The following is a 23,716-nucleotide window of genomic DNA, read 5'->3' on the forward strand; positions in this document are numbered from 1 at the left end:
GCCAAGCTTTCTCACCAATGTGATACCCTGCCTTTTCATATAAGGGCTGCAAATGTACCATATGGCAACATCGCAACATTGCGGCACACAGTCATCCTTTTTGTCCCTGCTGCATCCGTCTATACAGTGTGGCAAAGGTAGTTTGCAGGCAGTTTAGGATTCTTGTGGTATGAACATTAGGGTGCTCACGTGCACTTTCAGAGAAATGCACTTTGTGCCCTTCATTATAAGGTATGTATCTCAAAATTGGGAAAGGGGGTGGTATTAAAATTGAAGTGCTCGTATGAGGTCAATAAAAGAAGCACACTCTTCTTTACTATTCATTGAGCCTTTATGTTTTAGAAATCATAGAGAACAATGGGAGGCATTGCATCAGTTTCATGGGCAAGATACAGAGGTTGCTGCAAATAGGTACGTCCTAACTGCCCAAAATGTTGCTGCCTTCTTCAGTTTCAAATTTTTGGTCATGTACAGTGTCGGCGAGTGAAAAGGCCTGGGAATAGTCCAACTGACTGAGATTATTCTGAGATGGGCTGAGTATGGTTGTAAATTCCACGATTTTAGGTATATTTCCTTCTTACGGGTATGTCCTACACAGCTTTACCACTCTTCTTGGATAATGTCTGTGACTGAAACTTTTGAACAGGATCTTGCTGATGTCGTGGTAGTTTCTGATGGCACTTGCAACTTACAGAGAGCCCTGGTCTGACAATGTTTACCAGGTGGTCATAGATGTTTTTTCCCTCCATGTGCAAGTGATGTTAGCGCGCTCTGACAGCAGAAGTGTGTCATTGTGAAGGACTGCATTTAAAGAGCAGTTGAAGCAGATGCCTGGCCAAAGCCCTGATTTGAAGATTTAAGAGGTTCCATAGTGTAATGATGCCACTTGACAACTGTATATTCTAGTAGGATGCTTTGCAATGAGAAATAAGTTTTAATCTGATTTGTATAAAGCCAAATTTAAGAAGCAAATTTGGGAAAAAAATGCCATTGCTCGAAAACAGAGTGTGGTGCTTATAGTAATATCCAAGCCAGGTTTCAAAGGAACTCAGAAAATATACACCAAGCATGAATCAAACAAATTGCATCATAATATTAAGGGCTTGCAGTTTTACATACAAAAATAACAAGAAGGCTTGGAGACTGGCATCAGAAATTTAAACATACATAAAACAATTACTGCAATATGCCCCAGTTTACCCAATATGTGGTGGCATCAAACTGATGTTCCACATCCACACCATGAGTGGCATTGGCTAACATTCCCCGAGTTAGATCTTTTACACATAAGTTACACAGTGTGTGGATGTCGGAACACAGCCACCGCTGTAGCACAATTGGTAGTGCAACGCAAGCATAATGTGGAAGTTGTCGGTTTGACCCCCACTGGGACAAGTTGCTTTTTGTGCACTTATTTTTACTTTATTTTACTTTTTTGTGCACTTTATGTTCCTTTGTCATTTCTACACTTCAATTAAAAAACTAAAAATAATTTTCCTTCTGCATTCCTTGGCATCATGCAGCTGTGACCATATATAGATAAAGGTTCGTTTGTCATGGTGCATGTGTCATGAAGTAGAGTGTATCAGAGAATGGGGTAGTACTGAAAAGTAGCAATCCACCTCTTAAAGAAATGGAGCCAAGAGCATGTTAGTGCGTTCCATTAGGAAGACAAATTTCTGCTTTAGCTGGAAACACAATGTGGAGATACAGTTGTCATTTGAACAGGCAAGAAAAACATGACAGTAACCTGGATATACATAGCTTAAGCACTGAAGGACTGAGCATGTATGAACTGTTTTGGATTGTCAGTATTGACTTATCAGCAATATGTTCTGTGCACCACCTGGGGACTTCTTTAACATGTGATTGGCACACCGATTCTGGTTGAATGAAAATAGCTCTATCGCCACTGCTATATTGAACATTTAGGTAATAAATGTTTGCTTGTCCATTTGTGGAAAATGTTTGTTGCGGGGAGGCAGCAGGGTAGCATTACAGCACCTGTCACTGCACATAAACGAAGCTCTCAAGCACCGTCAAAGCACTTGTTGAGCAGACAATTTTTCACATTATGATCACAGGCATCAAAAATCTAAAATAAATGCATAGCTTCGCCAGTGCTTGCTATATTTTAACATCATATGCCAAGGATGCTTATTGCCCAACCTGTATCATCCACATATGGTTACCTTGAATTAACACAATTTCGAGAAGTCAATGGGATGTTTTATAGCTTGGATGATAATATCCATCATCATTAGGCACATTCAGCATCACTTGAAATGCTTTGAGAGTGCAACAGACAAGGGCTGTTCATTACGAAGACACTGATAAATCAACAGTATTGCAAAGGTGATCTTAAACTTTGTGGTAAACAGCTTTTTAGTTATCTGTCATGAAATATGAGATTGAGATTAAGCTGGAAGCTGAGGAATTGTGTCAGTTCTGTATCTTGCAAGGATTAGCATACCGGTGCTCATCCTTTACACTGAGCTCAGATTTTATGATAGGACCAGTTGATGTATTTGTTAAAGCTGTTGAAACAAAAAAATAAAGTGAATTTTGGCCATAGGGACGTAGGCATTTTCGAAATAAGGCATTTTTCAAGATCAATAAGTGCGGTATGTTCCACCTTGATGTAGTGTAGAGCACGCTATTTTCCACTAACCGATATGCAAGTCAGATAGCAGAGTGCTCACCCAAATTTAAAACAGGTCCTCTGGTGGATTAACCCGTGAAATTTACTGCATGTAAGCTGCTGCAGACAATGTGCACCTTAAAAAGCCTGGCTTCTATCATTATGTGCTGACTGCGATGTGCATCAGCTGGAAAATAACTGTCAGACTGCTGAGACAGCACAGATTTTAATGCAAATTTATTTGAAAAGGCAAAAGCACTTGTAACTTGCATCGGCTAAATGCTTGCATATTGTTACACAACATATGATAGTTTTAAACTTGAATAATAATGTTAATGTAACAATAAAGCAAGAAAACATTCTGTAAACAACACAAAACTGTAATACAGCTACCAACTGAGGTATATGGAAAATATTTCGATACTACGCACCCTGCAATTGTTGTAAATGGGTGTAGAGGCTTGACAGGGGCATGCAGAAAGCAAAGAAAAAGGCAACTGAAATGTGCGCCTACACTATCAAAGAATAAAAGTACGCTTCTGGCTTCACCTGAGGTATCGCAACAACAAAACTGTGACTCTGCAAATCTGTAAAATTCGTGATCGCGTGCTACCTGTCTTAAAAAGAATGACGGGCCGCAAAGGTGACAACTGGCCGAAGCCGACGAGGAAAAGCGACGTAGAGCGACTGTACTAGTATGACGCCTGTGCGAAACGAGATAACAAACTCAACCTACTGACCAGTGCGCATGACACCGGTGGGGAATCATTCAAAACACTCGCTTGTTGAGGCTAGTGGAACCGGGCTACATAGCACCCGGCTACACCACGATGGCACATAGTAAATTAGAGTAGTTACGCGCAAGCAGTGTTCGCTTCTCATACCTACGTGGTAATGCATCGTCAGCAACAAACTTCGAACGGCACCTGATCATTAACTGGGCGTGCTGACGGCGAGGGCGTGCATATAGGATGAAATCGATACGGCGCGTAACTTCTCTAATCGTCGTAGTCGTAGCCAAACAGGCCAGTCATGACACCTTGCATGACAATATCCGGAAGTGAGTCACTGCTGGATGTGTCCAAATAGGGGTCTTTGGGGAAACCCAGGACAGGCTGGTGCAACGGTTTGAACTCTTGGTCATCACTCTCGACAGAACCATTGCTCGCCGCGGGCGAGAGTGGCGTAGGCACTTCGAGGAACGACAGCAGCTGCGACGAGAGGGCCGGAATGCGGACCAAGTCTTGGAGGTAGCGCTCGAGCGCCGCGCGTCGCTGTTCCAGGAGCTTGGGGTTGAGACCGCGGAGACGCTTAGGGGGAAACCCTGAGGGCGCCTGGCTTCCGAGCATGCGCTTAACTTTTTTGTGGAGGGCATGGAACGTGCTGTACCTGCGCTCCAGCCGGTGACAGACGCCCGACACGGTCACTTCGACGCAGTACACGACGTGTTGACGCCCGTTCGGGGCGTCCACTGGGCGGTAAGAGGGCACGAACACACGGATCATTGTCAGGTTAATTCCACTCCCTGTCACCACGACATGTTAACGAAAGACGCAATGGTCATGAAGCACAGCACGAACGTGCTTACATTTACGTCGCTTGCAGTCACACAACAGTCCGAAAGACGCCTGGGCTGCGCCATATCGTCAGCACCCATTGAGACAGCTTTGAGAAAGAAAACCACGAAGGCAAGAAAAGGTCCTACGCGGCAATCTCGGAGTCCATGTTTTAACGCTGAACTACTTTGAATTTTTGTTGACAGATGGCAGGTGCGTCTTCTTGCATGGTAATGAGTTTTGTTTTCACTTTCGGCACAGCATGACGTCCGCAGAGGCGACATCGCCCTAAAGCGTTCTACCCGCTCGCGAAATATTTACTTTGTTTTTATGGAATTTTTGGCGGAGTAGGCTGCAAAAAACTAAGCTGTTAAGCGATGGTGAAAATATCCTCAGGCAGCCGTGTTTCCGAAAACCGGCATGCAATCCGAACATACGGAAATTCGTTTCATCCTGTTCAACAGTTTTTATTACTCGGCGATCATGAAGGATTAAATTAAATCAAGTGCGGTGGACTACCACCTATTAGGTAAAATGCGCGATAGACGAGAAAAGAAAACATGGTCAATAGGTTCCAATCGAGTAAATATGCACATCGCGCATCTCACAAGTTGGTGGCGCCATCTTGTGGACAAAATTGTAACAATGCGCACTAGGTTGCAGCCTCAGTGTGGAGAGGGCGCAGTTGCCGGTATGTTGATGTGTTTTCCCCGTTTTCCCTCTTTTTATGCAGGTAAAAACAAATTGCGGGGCAGCGAGGGACAGTTGCGCACATATAAAGAAGACGTCCAGGATGTTATGAACGTATTATGTGACATTTGGCTAAAGATGCACAGAGCAAACAAACCAAAAACCACGTCAATTTCATCTACCATTGATGACGGTTTTCGCTGTTGATGGCCAATGCATCAAACCCCAGGCGTGCTCTTGCATTTCCTACCAGCTTCACAAAGAAAATGTTTTTGAACCGTGTAGTGTTATCAATTTCCCGCATAACGTAAACACTGTTCAATACACCACTTACTTATGTGAACAAAATGAGAATGAGATCAAACGAATAGCGCCACCAAACTTGTATGTAACGCCTGTTATCGCTGCCTTTCGTAGAGTTGGTCACAAACTACTTGCGCTCCGTCAAAACTTATTTGTAGAGCACCTCACTCACGAAACACCGTCAGTCGCACCTGCAGCACCAATATCTCACTGCAGCGCCCACAAACATACGAAACTCTGGAAAGGGGAAAAAAGTGTTCATCCATTGACTGTACGACAAGGCTGTACTAAGGAAACGCACGTGGGTTTCTCGAATAGACAGCTTTGCAGTTGAAGAAAAATTTCGAACCAGGGTGAATATTTATTCAAGTACGATACGGAGCAACTCGTGGGGATTTCCTTTGTAGCTATGTGCTACAGTCGTGTGGATAACAATTTTTCCATTTCGTGAACTTTCCTCCACCTTGCGGGTTTCCGCACAACTGATTTGCCATATAATAAGCTTGAAATCTACACGCGGCGCACCAGCTACATTAATATATTTCTGTCTACACAGGCTATTCGTCCCTCCGCTGTCGCAGATGCCCAACGATTTATATCTAACTAAGTCCTAAATGGAAAGTCTGCTTCCAGCAGTCACTATAATTTAACTTTCTCTCTCAAACGCTACAAATTTAATTAAAATCGGTCCAGAGGTTACCTCAGAAAAGCGTTTCTGAGCTTTACATGTATTTGAATAGGCCGAGTCGGAGTTGTGCCCGAGCTAAAGATTCCTCATAACAAAACGCTGTGAAGGCCCACAAGAGCGGTTGCGGACTCCAATTAATATAATCGATTATCATATGCCACCAGAAGTTTCTGGGGCATACCGAAGCAGCATGACCCGACTTCCAAATCTGTCTACATGCATGATGGCTCAATGACCGTCGTCGGAATCGGGCTGATCTAACAATGTAGAAACTATAGGCGCTACGTAGCTTTAATGCAGCTTTGCGTCAGCACACTCAGCGTTAGCAGCCCATTTGACAAATTTACATGTTTATTTTTTAGGAAAAGTAGAAACGTACGGCGCCGTACCTTTAACTTACATTTATACAGTCTGTCTGCAACCGCTGTCGTGTCTATAGTAGTAGCGTTTCCTTGCCTTCTCATGTCACATTAGTGTATCTGCAAAGTGCTGTTGCAGCTTTGAAATATCGGCATCGTTAGCGCCGCAACATACAGATGTAGAAGGTGGAGTTTATGTAAATCGAGATGATAAAATTCAATAGCGTAAAATTTTAGGGCACTGCATTCCAAAATTCAAGTCGCCCACCCCATTACCCGAAACTACATGCGATACCTCGTCGAACAGCTCCCATAGATTGTAACATCTCGTAAATGCGGTACTTGTACTTGCAGTGTCGAACGCATATTACATGAGCAGATTTTACAGTTTCTTGAGCCTGATTATACTTTCCTCAGAGGGGATGGTTCTTGAATGCACAGTGCGTCAGGAAATTTCCAGCCCATTGTCGCGCATATGTGGTGCGTCTATCAGCCTGACTTGCCATTGAAGCACGAAAGATTTGCGGCGTGGATTTCTTCCGCTGTCAAAAAAATCGCAGCGCGCAACCTTGCTACGCATTCCTGTCGAAGAACAGGTGGCAATGAAGTTATATGCATTGCTGCGCCGAGAAGCTGTTCTTTAACATTCCAAGTCATAATTCTTTCACAGGCGTTCTCGGAATTCTGCGATTTCGGACTAAGCTAGTTTAAGCGTTGTCGCGTGCAGTTCAAAGTAGTTATATTCTCTACCTCTTACTACTATGTCTGCTTTCTAAAAGCGGTGATACGTAGCGAATATAGTGTTGTTATCAACGTAAGAACTGTTTAGGCTTCAGGCTGGTATAACCTTCCCTTTCGTTCTACTCGTAGTTCCGCTCAAAAGATGACTTTGTTCGTAGGTGATGACATCAAGGATACTGACATAATGGCGCTCATTTAAGATGCGCGTAAAGGGAATGGTGTGCACGTTTACATCGACGTGAGTAGCATTTAGGTGTATATTACTGTGCAACGGCTAATGAATGGGTAACCTTCAATAATATATCGCAGAGAGCGTCAGTATTGCTTAAAGAGAACGTACAGTGTAAGAAGGAATATCGTACTTGCTCGATTCAGTTTATACAACTTTGTTTAATGATGCACGGGGCCACAGACACCAAAAAACTAACATTATGACGAATTCCGTGGCCCCGGTGGCGTACATCACAGTACAACACTGACGTGCATATCAGTTTATGACCTTCAGGCAAGTCCTGGTGTAGAAACAAGATACGACACTAGCAGCGTAGTTGTGAATTTGCTCACGTACGAAAAGCTATAATTGCAGGTGTTCGATTGTTGACATATTCATTTTTCTATGTTCTATACTGAGGCGTCTATACTGGCGTCTACACTGGCCCGCTGGGCCCGCTGGCTCGGTGAGCTATAACTCTTGCTACGCTCAGTTTGATACCTCAAGATCTCGCGTGAATTTGACAAAAAAAGCCTGCAACAGCTTTTCTAGTACGCTAGAGTGAGTTCTTTAGTTTTGGTAGTTAAGCCGAACCAGTTATATACACTATTTATTCTTTACTGAAGAACCATTTTATGTTCTTTCTTTCTTCTACAAGTGGGCCCACCATGGCCACAAACACTTGTGAACAAGTTGCTTTCATTTTGCTTGGTATTCGGGCATTGTGGGTACACAGACGGGCATTGTGGGTACACAAAGTACACAGACGCAGCGCTGCGTCTGTGTACTTTGTGTGCCTCTCCAGTTTCCATCGGTTCCCGCGCTGTAGCCTTCTGCTATGTTCAACGAACAAGCCCAACTGGTGACTTTACCCCTGACTTCTTTGGCTGACGCGATGGATTAACGGCAACATTTGGCGGTTACTTATTTTCCTGCATGCAATGACGCAAAAGCTTGCTATACTATACCACACTTCTCGCAAAGAAACAACAGATTTTTCTAACAGTGACAAATTACCGTAAAATCCTGAGAGATAGCCCGCCTAAAATCGAGGGACAATCGAGCTAAAATGTGTGGTGGGTAACTTTCAATTTTTTTAAAGCCCGGAGCTTAGGCAGGGGCGAGTTATCTTTAGGGGGTAGGGTACTTCTCGGGAATTCACGGTAGGCAGCCCACTTCAGGCATTCCTTAAATCTTTGAAGCCGTACAAACCGGCTTCAGAACCATGTTGTTATATCGGTGGGTGCACTTAAAGCAGAATCCAGCGAAACTGATATGCAATAAACCTCATCAGTCTATCGATTTAGGATACTTCTAACCAAGAAATAGGCCTAGAACATGCGACTACTACTAAAGTGCTACTTCTGAAAACATTGGTGACCAAGATTACAGTTTCATAGAAATTTGAAACTGCCACGCTGTATTTGTCAGCTTTAAATGTTCTAATACGTGCTCTGTGTCCGTTGCTTCTGCAAAGTCACTGGAGCAATGTTTAAAATTGTCTGATACTCCTTTTCCTAAACTGTAAAAAAAAAAAAAAAATCAAAGGCACCTAATGAAACTCTCTTTCAAAACGTTATTCTAATTTGAAATTTATTATAATAAAGCAAAACTCACTTAAGTCCCTTCTACAATTGACGAAGTTAGAGCACTTCATTGTATCACCCTTATCATAATTGTATATACCCAATTACAGCTTCCCACTTGTATAAGAAACCGCCTGCATTGTAATTCCATTGCAAGCAATCTCGAATATTTTTTAAAAAGTATATTTAAAAATGGCGCTACTCTCTTCTTGTGCGTTGTTTGTGCTGACCAAAAAAAAAATGAGACAGTCACCACTCAAGACATACTGATTATGCACGCAATTGTAAAGCGAAATAAACAATGATATGACATCTTGGAGCTACGTGACCTCTAGGATGCTCGAGTCTCAGGCTGCCCAGAGATTAATTACGTCTGTTTATGTGAGATACTCCTTTCAGTTTGGAAGCCCCACGTAATTACAATGGACAATGTATCTTTTTCTCTCTCACTCGCTCAGTGCCGTCGTCCAGCTGTCAAATCCAAGGGACACCTACACCATAGAAGTTGGCATAAATGGACACAGCGGTCCCTCACTGTACAAGAAGCCGTACGCTGCCATTAGGGACAACAGCAAGTGGTCTAACAGTAGTGACCACGCACTGGACGTATACGAGGGAAAAAAAGGGGGACTACATCTGCCTCCAGGCGAAGTTACAGCTGCCGCAGTTCGACAGCAGCAACAATGTTACCCTCAAGAACCAGATTCAGGTGCATTGACGAGCGAAAGAAGCCCTATCAAGAGCTTACTATGAGCGTTCTCTCTCTGTTCATGTACAGGCTGGTTTATATGGCGCGTTTGTTTGTGCCACAATATTTGACCTCAGTTGGCGCTGATACGGGCGCCGGAATTGTCGATACCATACGTAAATATGCATTTCTCATAACCCTCCCCTTGCATGGCTTCACTGAGTAATGTAATGACCACATGCAAACTCATAGATGGTATACCTGAACCTACGACCTTTGGTGTTAAGGTCAAGATAATTAAGGTACAGTTCACATGTACTTAACTAAAACTAAAGAAGTTCACTAATTAAAAGTAATTAATTGATTGATACTTCGTGATGGAAGAAATACTGGCTGTAAGTAAACACTACGGCTACTATGCAGTCTGTACGATTCCTCTAGAGCTCTTGGGTTTTTTAAAGATCTTGGTCTAATTTTTGGGACACCTGGTATACGAACGAGAAGGGAAACCAAGGGGCACGCTAAACGTGCAATGGAATAGCGGCGCCATTAATACATCACGAGCCTAAAATTAGCACGTAGCATGGACAGCAACAAAACTGTTTCCAGGTAATAAACCGTATCGGAGTGCAGCTGTTTGAGGGAATGACTGCCAACCCCTTTCCATAGGTGTGACCCGCTTTCAACATCAGCTTTCTTAGAGAACACAATCTAAGTTCATCATCATCATCATCATCATCATCATCATCATCATCATCATCCTAGTTACGCCCACTGCAGGGCAAAGGCCTCTCCCATACTTCTCCAACTACCCCGGTCATGTACTAATTGTGGCCATGTTGTCTCTGCAAACGTCTTAATGTCATCCGCCCACCTAACTTTCTGCCGCCCCCTACTACGCTTCCCTTTCCTTGGAATCCAGTCCGTAACCCTTAATGACCATCGGTTATCTTCCCTCCTCATTACATGTCCGGCCCATGCCCATTTCTTTTTCTTGATTTCAACTAAGATGTCATTTACCCGCGTTTGTTCCCTCACCCAATCTGCTCTTTTCTTATCCCTTAACGTCTTTTCTTATCCCGCGCTGTCTAGTGATTTAGGATGAGATAACTTAGATTGGATCTCTGCCAATCTAAGTTATCTCATCCTAAATCACTAGACAGCGCGGCAGCAGCACTTTTTTTAATATAATCAAATCACAGAACAACCTGCGGGCATCTTGCGAGTGTACCTCTACTTTCATTGTTCAAGACCAGCTCGTTAGCTGCTCAGTTTCTGCACTTCGTATGTATTGTCGTTAAAGGAAATTGGTTTGGTAAACGTATCCGTTATAGGGGGCGGTGAAATATTTAGCATACTGCCGTGGATAGCGTCCAAGATCAGGTCTATGAACAGCGCTCTCGCAGAAGAAAAGAAAGTAAAAGAAAGAAATTTACCGGAACCAGGCGCAAGCGTTATTTCGCACGCGCAAACTTGCGACAAGCACTGGGTTTCGGAAGATTTCGAAGTTTAGAGGCCACAAATGCACAGAAATACAAAACACGAAGAAATCGCTGCACAACTGGCTAAAGCAAGCACTTCAGTTCTTCGTCTGTTCGTTCGTACTTTGTAGATGTCCTAAAATATGGGCTACAACATTTGATAGGCGCGAAAGCAAGTTGGCTTGTTCGTTGGTAGATGTAAACGTGGAGCCTATAATTTATGGGAACATATCCACTCTGTGGGATTGGCGAAGAACCGGGTAGTTAAATATAAAATTTGAAAGAAGAAATGTTAATAAAATTCAAGCAAGTTTGAAAATAGGTATATTGAACTAGGAAACTACGCGAAAGACGAGGACGCAGAAGAGGCACAGAACAACCACACTTAGCGCTGCCTCTTCTGCGTGCTCGTCTTTTACGCTGCTGTCTAGTACTAGAAGTTCAACCAACTCGCCGACCCGTTCACTTTCTTAGAAAATAGCTAGAATAAAATCAATAGATAGATTGTAAATAATCACTTTATGAAAATGAAGGATAAAGTTGAAGAAGAAATACAACTAATAGAAATCAGATTAGTAGAAGAGATATCGCGAAACTTCCCGTCAATGTGCCGAAGGGTCGACGTCCCCAAGGATAGTAAACTTCTACACTGAAATGAATTCTAAGAAGGAAGAATGGTGTTATTGATATTCATTCTTGGCAAATTAGAAAATCATTGATAAACAATGAGCAAATGGCATATGTACCCCACAAAAGGAATAGTACGCTGAGAGTGCCAGGACACCTCTACGTAACTAAACATTTCGAAATGGTATTCGACAACGGAGACAAGTTATTTCGACTTCAAGTATTCGCGTTTGATAGAGCTGGTTTTCTTAAGTCTGCGAGTAAGCAAAGAAAAAACGTAAGGCTCCGTGTCAACAAGGGTGGCGATGTGGGCTTGTTGCTACATTTTGACTAAAGGTGGTTGAGCGTAGTGAATTACCAGGACACAAGAAGGCTCATTGGACGCACAGGGGTGACAAACAACAATGATCTGTATTTCTTTCGCGGAGCCGAACATAACTACCTACATTGGACGACGCCACAGATGACGCGAACCGCTTCACAAGCGAAAAAAAAAAAAAATACAGGGAGAAACGCAGTACACGTAAGAACTCCGACAAGTCAAACAGTCATGGCATGCGCAGAAAATTAAATTTTTTTGTCAGTCGACTTTAGCGAAGTTTTACTGATACATGCGTCACCGAAATAGTAAATTTTCTCGGGTTCAATCATTCGGTGAATGACTTCACATTTGTTTCTGCCTACGGTAACTGTTTTATCGAAAAAGGGTTTAACCCCACATCTGTGGCGATGTAATAAAAGAAAACCAGCAGGTGGTGTTCTATTAGCCTTATTGATATGCTCTCTAAGCCGTTCAGTTACATAACGTCCCGTTTTCTCGACATAACCTTGGCTACAGGACAACTGGACGACGTAGTTGATACAAGTTTTTGCGCAACGATTTTTTTATAAGCATTTTTTGACATCCTCCCTTCACATTACTTGCGGCAGCTGTTTTTTTACGCAAACTCCCGAGGTTGCTGGGTGCTGGAAAAACAACTTGAGTATTGCCTCACTCCGTTTGCTTCGTTGTGAAATACCTGGTTGATATAGGTAATAACTGCTACAGTTATTTTCTAAAATAATTTGGCAAGCTTATGGGTTAGACACATTATGACTCGAATTTACATGCCGGTGTAACCCTTTTGCTACAGGAACAATCTAGTTCGAAGGATAGCCAAATTTTAGGTGCCGTGAAGCTAGTGGATGGTCACCCGCCGTGGTGGCTCAGTGGCTATGGTGTTGGGCTGCTGAGCACGAGGTCGCGGGATCGAATCCCGGTCACGGCGGCCGCATTTCGATGGGGGCGAAATGCGAAAACACCCGTGTACTTAGATTTAGGTGCACGTTAAAGAACCCCAGGTGGTCAAAATTTCCGGAGTCCTCCACTATGGCGTGCCTCATAATCATAAAGTTGTTTTGGCACGTAAAACCCCATAATTAATTAATTAGTGGATGGAAACTTCTGTCCATTCAACTTTGGTAGCACTTATTAAGTACAGTATTAACTCACCTTAGTAATGCCCCTTTTAACTACCTTAGAATGGCCGGAATAGAAGGCGAGAAGTGCATTACTTGCCCCAGACTCACACCACCAACAAGTAAGTTGATCGGTGAACACAAATTTAACGACCGTCTGAGACTCTTATGATTCCATATATTGGCATTTCAACTGTAAATATAAGGGCACAAGGATAATTGTGTATCGTCGATACGGTGTCACATCACACTCATGTTGGAAACATTCAAATATACAGTATATGAACACAATAAAATTGTCTACATACCTAAAAATGCGTACGCACTTATTGTGTTACTCTAGGGGCTGCGACATATGCCGATCAATTTTGGTTGAAAACAAATTGCTTAAAATCAGAGCCAGACAGGAGACCTCTCCAAGCAAAGGCCTCTCCCATCCTTCTCTAACTACCTCGGTCCTGTGCTAATTGTGGCCATGCTGTCCCTGAAAACTGCTTAATCTCATCAGCCCACCTGAAACACCTGCAACACGATCTGTCCACCTGAACACCCGGTCACATCGGGTGTTTCCTAGGGCAGTGTGCTCGGTCCTGTTCTTTTTGTTCTATATATTAATAATATTGTTAACACGTTTGAAGGTGGTGTAGAGAGTCTATTATTTGCCGATGATTGTGTGCTCTTTAAAGATATTGTTTCGCTCCATGATCAAACTAGTTTATGTTGTAGTTTAAATAATATTCTTGCATGGTGCAGGTGCTGGGGAATGACACTAAACACAGATAAAAGCGTACTACTGCGAATGACATATAAGAAATCACCCCTGCTTTATACATATAAGTTAGGTACATCACCTCTTCATGAAGTCACTAGCTGTAAATACCCAGGAGTGACCCTTAAAAATACACTATCATGCATTGATCACAAAACTAACACTTGCGGTTCAGCCTTCAGAAAACTATGCCTGTTCAGACACAAACTTAATAAAGCCCCATCTAACTTGAAAATGCTATGCTACATCTCCCTAATTAGACCTAAGCTGGAATATGCTTGCATAGTTTGGGATCCATACCCATAAACTAATATCCATAGTCTTGAGAGAATTCAGAGAAAAGCTGTGAGATCTATATTTAATAAATTTTCCAGATGTGACTCCCCCACCGAATATATAGAAATTAACAACCCTGAACCACTCGAACTTAGAAGAAAGAAACAGATACTTGAATTCCTTAAACTACTTCACATCACCAATTTATCCCTTGACCCATCTGAACATTTATCGCAGTTATCGACCAGAACTACATGCCACCGCAGACATGAGGCATTAACGTCTTACTTTGCAAGAAAAAATGCATATGAGTTTTCTTTTTTCCTTGAACTTTAACCGAATGGAATTGTATAATTGAATCCACTTCTTAATCTTGCAATCTTACGGTTCTGTTTGTTTTGTCAATCTGATTTTCATTGTATATACCATATGTCGCCCTCCCTGCTTGGACCACGTGTCCGCAGTATTTATTAAATAAAATAAATAAAATATAAACACACCTTTCTTCTGTAATGAGGTATGTTGTTTCTTTCAATATACGTCGAACGTAGGTAAAAGCATTTGGGTGGCGCATGGTGACGCACTATTGCTGTGACGCATGTTATCGGTCATTGTTCCCTACCCCCGACTGACAAAGAATTAAATTTTTTTGCGCGTGTCATGACATTTTGACTTTTCTGAGTCATTAAGGGTGCTTTGCCTGTTCCATTTTCTTTGTTTTCAATTGTAAGGCGATTCACGTGATCTGTGACGTCCTTATACTGAAGGTAGTTCTGCTCGTGTCGCCGAAGGGGAATTAGAGCTCATTTTTGTTAGTAGCGCTTGTGCATTCGATGTGCCTTTTCTGCTCGTGTTTCCCTGCGCTGAAGTACCTTTATCTCCGCATCAAATTTGAATTCATTTCAATACCTCCAAATCTGTGGTTGTATATCATACGCTTTAATATAAAAGAGGCCTCCTAGATTTGGCCTGTATTAATATTATTCGTACAATTTCCACAGCACCAACTCTGGGCCTCAGCGCGCCGAGGAAGCCGTGAAGCGCCAGAAACACTTGGCCGAAACCTAGGCGCGGTCCAGGCCCACCCCACCAAATTGCAGGGCACTCAATAAAGTTATTTGAATGGATGAATTTCCACATCACCCTTCCTTTAGGTATTAAGGTGTTATGTTTCTTGGAGTACTTCAGCCACTTTCCGCAGAGGGGGGAGGGGGGGGGGAGGGAGTGCTGTCTGCTTATGTATTTAGCCATATTCCCGCCAACGTTCGTCCGCAGGAAGTCCATGTTCAACTGGTAAAGCATCAGGCTGCTGTGCTGAGTGAGCTGGGTCCGAAACCAACCGCCGCACACGCTGGGTATGTCACACTGGGTATAGGCCACTCATCGGCCAACCAGTTTCACGCAAACTTGAGTTACTGAGCACGTGCCACTGCCGATGTGCATCTGTTCAATTGCAACTGTTTGAAGCCAACTTGGGTCACCGGGTATATGCTACTGGGCGCCGCTCTCCATTAAACCTCCTTAATGCCAAGTTAGCTCACTAAGTATGTGCTGATGGTTAAGCGCCAGTCTTCAGTGAACCTCTTTAACGCTAACTGGGTCACTGGGTATGTACCATTGGGTAACAGTTACTCGTCAGTGATCTTCGTTGGTGGCAACCTGGGTCGCTCGATAGGTGCCACTACTTTTGCGCAGCGCTTCCAATACCATATGTGATGGCAACTTGTGTCCCTGTGTATGCGCTGCTCTTCAATGAACCGCTTTGACGCCAACCTGGATAGCTATATGCTGCTTAGTACGTGCCACTCTTCAATGGCAAAATATAATTTCAGATTTCTCGGGAGCTTGGGCGAAATCAAACTCCCGTCATATGTATTTTGAGAAAATCGTATGAATGTACAATCGTGCAACCACCACGCGTGCTTCGTGGCGCTGCCGACGAATGACGCAGCGTGTCCAGACGGATGCGCGAGAGCGAGGAGGCCGGTTGAATATAAGTAGCATACATGACGCGTTGCACGGTTGGCAATACACGGTATACGGCTACTTTGCTTCATTGCTAGTCGCATTAATGTCGACACTCTACGCGAGATTGGTTCTTCCGCAAGATTTTATACCTCCACTTCCATTTTTCTGTGGGCTTCTGGGAACCCGGAGTGGGTGCGCGACACTGTATAAGGAGCAAACAGGCAAGCAAACTTAACTGAATACTGAAACCTACTATTTCCTTGGAGCAGAATTTCTTCCTTAATAGAAAAGTTGAAGTCTTGTTTACCAAATTCTGATGTGGAATACCTACAATAAACTATTATCTGCATCGATCTAGTCTGGCGTCCTCCTCCTTGTGTTCATAACTTGTTTAGTATGCAACTATAGAACACTTTTCCCAGCCATGGCACTGTTTTTCATTGTTAAGCAAACATACTTTAGAGGGATGATTTTATGCTGCTAGATTGTCTATAACAATTCCTGATCTTTCAGTTTTACGGACCCTCCTTTTTGTGACATTATCGTGGGGACAATGGTGCAGATCTTGTGAGGTATATAATTGAATTAGGACGATTTCCTTGCTAAATTCTTAAATTTGTATCTGCCGTCATTATTTTTCGCTATTCAAGATTTTTCAATAGTGCATCTATTTGCACTCATATCATAATTTTCTTAGCTTACTTGATTCTTGGCCCATCCCCCGTAGTGGGTATGAGCTACTCTTTGAGAAAAACAAACACGCAAACAAACAAACAAGTCGGAAGGAAAGGTCGCAGGATGGATCAGCAGTCGTTGCCGACCAAGGATTCGGACGCTGAGGAAGTCCGGCGATGCACAGGAATTTCGCCAGCCCTAATGTCCCGACGGGGCCTCATCGTCACGGCCATTTTCGTCTTGAGCGCCTCGGCCATCGTCGCGGTCACCGCCATTGCTCTCCGGAGGCGACAGCGACCTGAGCCCCTGCCGCCCTTGCCGAACCTCGGACCATCGCTCGAGAACTCTTGGGAGACATCCTGGCGGACGAGACACCTCCCACTTTACTTCAAGTGTGATTCGAACGCGTGCCGGGACACCGGCGAAGACCTGAGAAAGAACGTCGCCTGGTCCTTGAGCCCGTGCGCCGACTTCTACGAGTACGTATGCACCAGCAACAGCTTACACACTAACGTCTACGACCACGCTGTGACGCAGTATCTGCGCGAAGTTCGAAGTGTGATCCGCAAATACGAGGACCTCGGCTTCTTCTCGAGAACAGCTATGTCGAAAAAGATCACGCGGTTCTTTGCCACTTGCCAGTCGAGTCACACTGACCTGCCTTCCTGGAGGTCCCAGCTCGAGGACACTTGGAAGCACTTGGAACTGGCCGGAGACCCGGAGGCCATCGAAAGCATGTTGGCAACATTCTCGAGAGTTCTCGAAATCTTTCCCGTCGTTCACGTGGCCGTTCTGGAGGCGTCGCACAAAACATGTGTGGTCCTATCGAGACCGCACGACAACGGCGCTGACCGCATATTTCACGTGCCGCACGCGTTTTCCACGTCCTTCCGACATTTTGCGGTGGACCTGCTCGGGCACAAAGGAAAAATTAGTGATGACGTTAGTGACCTCATCAGCTCTGCAGCCAAGGTGGAGTCTGAACTCCAGAAGTACTCGGGTCCGCGCGGTGAGCAGTACTACCATCTCAATGAATACGGTGACGTTCCCGCTTCGGAGATTGGCGAGGGTAGCGCAGAATTTGACTGGACTTTATACTTGAGGAAATTCCTCAGAGGGGCAGTTTCAGTGAAAGCGGACTCCTGTGTCATTGTGAAGTCTCCTGCGTACGTGAAACATCTAGTGAAAGTATTCGGCAAGGTTTCGAAAAACGATGTGCGCTCGTTTCTCAAACTCAGGGCTGCTATGGCACTGATGCCATTCCGGAAGCTGGCGGACAACCCTAAAAAAGAAGACATCGAAAAGCTTTGCACACTGGCCACGTACAAGCTGTACCAATATGCCTTCCTAAAGGAGTTCAACGATACGTACCTTCTGGCGGTGGCCTTTGGCGTTCATCGTAACCTGGTCACCATAAAGGGTTCCTACAAGTGAGGCTGTGCTCCTCGTTTTTATTAGAGTACTGCAGAATGTCGCATTCTTTGGAGAACTCAGACAGGAACAACATGCGCTTGAGCTCGATACACATAACGGTAACTTAGCTTGGAAACCCCCTCTGTCCTTGGGCTAGTCTGTGCGGTGCTTTTTCACGACCCACGCAGTGCACCATAATGTGGTTCCTTTATATTTTCAAGTTCATTAGCACTTCAATTTGCTGGCGATTTCCCAAAGTCTTGCGAAAAAAGCGCGAGAGGCATGCTGCATACCTAGCACAAGAGTGCGTGTTATCTATACTTCGCGTCTTACTTGCTGCGTTCGTCTTTTGTAGGCCAGCTAGAACATGACATTCTTTTTTGCCTTGGACATTCCTAAGTCTTCACTAACACCCTAAACGGATTTAATAGACAGCGAGCTCGCATTCACATATTTGGCTAAAGCCCAAGGTCTTTATGCAGTCGCGTCCTTTTTCCTGTAACGATTTGCATGTTAATACATTGGCGCTGTGATCACGCGGCAGAAATTGCTTTGACTTTGAATGTTTAATGTTTACGCGCACAGGAAAGTACCTTTTCATTTCTTCAGTTTATATCGCGCTTGCACATTGCCAGTTTTCTCGCCCTGCGCTACGGGCATGGAATGTTAAATGTTATCATGCATCCAGAAGCTGAGCTTGTTTCTCTTGTACTTCTTGCGCTCACAGGCATGTCATCACGGAGGCCCTGCCTACCTCCAAAGGTAGAACCGAGGTCGATGAGGCCTTGAGTAACATCAAAGTCAAGTATTTCCAGATTATGAAGGACGTCGACAGCTACTACAGCAGCATCGCGATGACACCGACCAAGGAAATCGCCCGCAGCTACGTCCAGGGCATGGGATCCATGACAAAGCCTTGGCTGCGAGTAGTTGTCGCCTCGGGAGGCAAAATCCAGGAAAACCACCTGAACGTTCGCTGGGACTTCGACGTGGACACGAGCACGCTTCTAGTTCCCGTTTCCATAAGCCACCTGAAGCAGAAGGAGGACAAGGAGTTCTTTTTGGAGTCCGCGAGTCTCGGGGGCGCCATGGTGCAATTCTTTTACGAGGCGTTCCACGAGAGGGCGCTGTTCTCATCGGATGGCTCGACTCACGATGTCCTCAACAATGAAACCGCGATCGCTTGCCTCGAGAAGCAGTACGAATCAAAGGTAAGGAAGGAGCACAACGCCATTTGGCGTATAGTTTTCTGCCATCACAAGGATATTACGGAGGACAAATAAGTTAATTTATAGGAAGTATATTTTAGGGTCCTGAATGAAACAAATTTACAGAGCCTATGTACCAAGTGTTTATATACATTTATTTATGTGCAATATGCACAATACCTGAAATTTACATTGAGTAGATAGAAAACGGAAACGATATTAGGCACGCCTTCGTTAGAATGCACGAACGTCACTAAGCGGGCGAACAACAAACTGATAATCTGTAAACAAGCTCTACATTCCCAGTGCTGGATAGCCAATTGCCTGCAATGACCGGCAACCGATTGCCGATACTCACTGTCAGACTGACACCACTTGCAGCAAGAATACAGCGTTACCCCCACCGCTGGCACAAGATGTGACGGAATGTTGAACTTCAGTGAGCATCAAAGTCAGCGCGCTACGTCCTCTCTACGCGAGGGCAACTGACACACTCGAGCAACTACGCCTCTCATAGCAGCGAAGTCTAACTTGAAACAGGCGGCGGGCCCCGCCTGTTTGTTTTTTTTTGTGTGTGCCGAGAATAAGACAGTGGGCAAACGATCGAGCGTGGTATTAAGGCTCTTTTGTTTTCATTGCGATCGGCCTTGATCGACGGATAATAAGTGGGACGTAAAAATGAGAGGAAGGAATAGCTGCGAAGCAGCGATACCTGCTGTTGGCGCTCCTTCCGTACCATTATCAAGGTGAGGCGCCCTCTCTTCGGGTTTGCGACAGGCAATTCAATTGGTTTCAATCAGCTTGTTTGAGCGCGTTGCTTTACGATGCGGGTGGGAGCGCCATTCAGGTGGTATTTTTCATATTCCGTGAGGTTTCACTCCCAGTAACAAAACAAATTGCACTCAATTAGTACGCCGCTGAAAACACCGCAGGTAGATGTCATTTGGGGGTGCTTACAAATACCTCGTTGACACTTAAGAAATTAGGACAGTACTTCTCGAGTTAGATAATTATTTGCAAGTACAAAATTAAATGTCAGTAAGGAAACAATTACTAGCGGCTGCTCCACTGTGCTGGAAACAATATGCACCAGGTTTTCTTCGAGTAACGCAACTGCTCTGTTTTAAGTCTTGGTGCATCATAGTTGGGGCACCGTGTATAATTCGGTCAGTAACCGAAATGAAGCCAAGCCGGATTCACTCGAAATCAGAATCAACAGCAGCCATGCGCAGCAGCGCTTATACCCGGACTCACTGAATAATAAAAGAGTAAGAGAGAGAGGCAGAGGCTGCAGTTTCGCCAGAAAGGCGAAGCAGTATTAGTGATAGCCAAGTACACGACAATTACGCGAAGGAAGATTACAGCACCGAGAGGACTCAGGCTGTGAAATTGAACTGTGTCCGACTATGAGGTCTTGTATATACTCATATAAAGATGTCATTTCAGCGATCAACTCTTCGAGGTCACACGAAGGTTCTGCAAGTGCAAGCAATATAAATATATATATATATATATATATATATATATATATATATATATATATATATATATATGGGGTTCGCAAAGCTGCTCGCTTGGAACCCCCCCCCTGGGAATATGAAGACTCTGCGCCTATGGCAGAAGCTGTTCCTAACTCATTCAACTGTTTCTTCCTATTATCTCGCTTGATAATTTAATCACCCAGGTGCTGATAATATGAGCACATATCAAAAACAATGCAATGGAATGTATATAGAGCGAAGATGACACTGCGCAGAATATGCTTCCAGGCACCTGTTCCTGTCATGAATAGTGTGCACTACAGTGGACATATTAAAAAAAAAAAAAACTTGTTCTCAAGAAAGAACTTGGCGTCAGTAAGTAACAGTGTTTGCAGATCTTGCCGCTGAAGGTATTGTCTATCACAGGCAGGCAGTGATATAAACCAAACATAAATGTCATGAGAGTTACTAGTAAAAGTGCGGTAGCGAGCGGGACTTACCCGCCGTATCAAACGGCTCCCATCTTTGAAGCCGAGTCGGTGAAAATTTGTGGTTGGCGACGCCTTCGAGGGGTGGGGGGGGGGGGGGGGGGGGGGGCTACTGAAAGTTTCTTTTGGCCACTGAAGTTGACACTATGCATGAGGGCTCCTCGGAAGCACTAAAATTGCTCCGAAAGTTGCCGAAATTTGTCCACTGGAGTGCACAGCCTGCAACAAAGGATTAATGTCGACAGTCAGCGTAAGATTGGTTCGGTCAGAATTTAATTATCTTGCCTCCTTGTCTTCAGGCAGTGAACAAGACAAAGGTCCACGGACAACGGGTCTTGAGGACGGTAGCTGCGGACAATGCCATCGTGCCTGTGCTGCACAGGGTCTTTAAGACCTCGCTGCACTTGCGCAAGATCGAATTCGTCAACTACAAAAGGCTGGAGATGTCACTGGCCAACCTTCCGGACGTGGATGCCGACCAGCTGTTTTTTCTGATGTACGGCCAGACCTTGTGCGAGCCGCACGAGGACACTTCCCGGATCCTGGAGCAGGCACCATGGCCTCCCGCTAAGATCAGGCTCAACACCGCGCTGGCCAATTACCCGGAGTTCGCCAATGCATTCAGCTGCGGCAACAAGACCGCCATGAACCCGAAAAAGCGCTGCTCAGTGTTTCACTTTAAGTGAACCATGGTGACAAAGAAGTTCAGTTTTAAAGCGAAACTCTCTTTGCCTATTCACCTCGTTCTCTGCCGCTCCGTCGGTGGCCTGTTCAGACACGATCTCCGAGATAATACGCGCTGGCGGGCTTTGCTCCGGCCGTGCAATTCGGGGCGCTCCCCTGCTAGAGTATGTAATGCGGTGAGGGCGCCCAGCCGTCCCTAGATGGCGCTGCTAGCCGAGGGCTTCGGCGCACGCGAACGCAGCCGTAGAAGGCAGACCGCCCGAGATCTCAACGTGCGCATTGCCCCTCTTTTCACGCGTTGCGGAAGATTTTCACGGTACATATACCCGGCAGTTTTCGAGCTCTGCCTCGAATGTTTTCACGTCTCAGTAGCCTCGTTGACGAGTGCCTTTATCTTTTGCAGTAATTTTCTGCATTCTTATACCTTGATTTTGTGGCATTTGTTTAATACTTCATTTTTCCAAAGGAATAATATATGAATTGAAAAACCATTCCCTGTCTCTGAAGTTGTAGGTTAGAGTTGATGGCAGAGTTTCATTGTTGTTGTCTTGTCCTACTTTGTTTCTTTCCTCCCTTCTTTTTTTTTTTGCGCTTCGCATCGCCGTGATTCAGCAATTTTTATGGCAATTGCCGCGTTGTAAGCCTACCATGCAGTGCGATCATTTTTGTGTAATATTTACTAGGATCTTACCTTGCGTAGTTCTTGCTATTTATTTTTCATTTCAATTCCCCTATTGTATTGACTGTATTGATTTTCCACGTTATTACGCTGGGCGAGTAATGCTTTCGTTAGGTTGATGTATTCTTTCTTATCTTGTTTCATAACGCTTGTTTGACATTGATGTAACTGTGGTTGCCTTTACCCAATGCATTCCTGGAGGTTAGTGATTCAAAAATAAATATGAATTATTAAAATAAATAAAGTAAGCATGTAAGCATACAGGCAGATGAGATGAGAGCGCGAATAAGAGACATGCGGATTTTGTGTTCAGTGTAAGGAACCTTTTAATAATACGTTTATAATTATAGTAATGCTTGCTTGGGCAGAAATCTTCACGAACTAATAAACGAGTAAATAATTGCATAATTTCTCATTTCACGCTTCATGCACAATTCCTTGCTCCATCCAGCCTCGAAACTGTGGCACGCACCAGGCAATGATGCGCAAACGCACGCAGTAGGACACACGCATTTTCTTTAATACGCAATGAAACCTTTCTTAAAACTTGCTTCGCCTTAGCTGACACGTTCACAGTGTGTTTGCATTTGGTTGCGATAGCAATTATGTGGACACTTCAGGCACATTCTTGCCGCCGCCGTCACTGGGATGTTCCGTACAAAATCCAAGGGCGATAGCAGCGTCGCCGCGCGCCGTATTCTGTATAGGCGAATGAAAGCATGCGAGAGTGAGTCGACTATCGCGGCTCAATCTTGTGCGTGCAAGGAGGAAAGCGCGGAGGAAGCGTACCAGATTCGGTTGCGCGCAAGGAACCAAGAGGAGGGGAGGTAGGGGTGACGTTGTACTTCGGCAGCAGCGGCGTATGGCGCGGTGGCGCGGGCTTTATCTTGAAAACGATCTGCCTTGGGGGCAGAGACTAGGGGTGCTATAACGTAAAACTATTCCAAACTTTTATATTCCAATTCTGCAATGAACCCTCCGCGACTGGTCAAACTTTTTTGTACCACCCCCTCCTTCACCTGTCTGTCATGCGACGCCACGAAAAC

At 44.5% G+C, this 23,716-nt stretch overlaps 3 protein-coding genes across 3 annotated transcripts; 2 read left to right on the forward strand and 1 right to left on the reverse strand.

The window, feature by feature from the left end:
• Nucleotides 1-2,861: 2,861 nt before the first annotated feature.
• Nucleotides 2,862-4,322, reverse strand: LOC126529333 (sorting nexin-24-like). The gene has a single exon (XM_050176939.3). The coding sequence runs from the start codon at nucleotides 4,144-4,146 to the stop codon at nucleotides 3,640-3,642; it is 507 nt and encodes a 168-aa protein (XP_050032896.1). The 5' UTR covers nucleotides 4,147-4,322; the 3' UTR covers nucleotides 2,862-3,639.
• A 12,518-nt stretch (nucleotides 4,323-16,840) lies between these two features.
• On the forward strand, nucleotides 16,841-18,151 carry LOC129384199 (neprilysin-1-like). The gene has a single exon (XM_055069418.1). It carries the CDS (start codon nucleotides 16,841-16,843, stop codon nucleotides 18,149-18,151), a length of 1,311 nt encoding a protein of 436 aa, XP_054925393.1.
• Nucleotides 18,152-18,186: 35 nt separating this feature from the next.
• Nucleotides 18,187-22,962, forward strand: LOC126528892 (neprilysin-1-like). The gene is made up of 2 exons (XM_050176482.2): nucleotides 18,187-19,341; nucleotides 21,607-22,962. The coding sequence occupies exons 1-2, from the start codon at nucleotides 18,949-18,951 to the stop codon at nucleotides 21,991-21,993; spliced, it is 780 nt and encodes a 259-aa protein (XP_050032439.2). The 5' UTR covers nucleotides 18,187-18,948; the 3' UTR covers nucleotides 21,994-22,962.
• The last annotated feature ends 754 nt before the right edge of the window (nucleotides 22,963-23,716 follow it).

The sequence above is a fragment of the Dermacentor andersoni genome, chromosome 8 (assembly GCF_023375885.2).
Source record: "Dermacentor andersoni chromosome 8, qqDerAnde1_hic_scaffold, whole genome shotgun sequence".
Classification (NCBI taxonomy): domain Eukaryota; kingdom Metazoa; phylum Arthropoda; class Arachnida; order Ixodida; family Ixodidae; genus Dermacentor; species Dermacentor andersoni.

What these genes read in the sequence shown, in the direction of transcription:
- LOC126529333 (XM_050176939.3), bottom strand. Translation starts at nt 4,146, where the DNA reads ATGATCCGTGTGTTCGTGCCCTCTTACCGCCCAGTGGACGCCCCGAAC.
- LOC126528892 (XM_050176482.2), top strand. Translation starts at nt 18,949, where the DNA reads ATGAAGGACGTCGACAGCTACTACAGCAGCATCGCGATGACACCGACC. An exon ending in AGAAGCAGTACGAATCAAAG is followed by an intron (nt 19,342 to 21,606) that starts GTAAGGAAGGAG and finishes CCTTGTCTTCAG; the next exon opens with GCAGTGAACAAGACAAAGGT.
- LOC129384199 (XM_055069418.1), top strand. Translation starts at nt 16,841, where the DNA reads ATGGATCAGCAGTCGTTGCCGACCAAGGATTCGGACGCTGAGGAAGTC.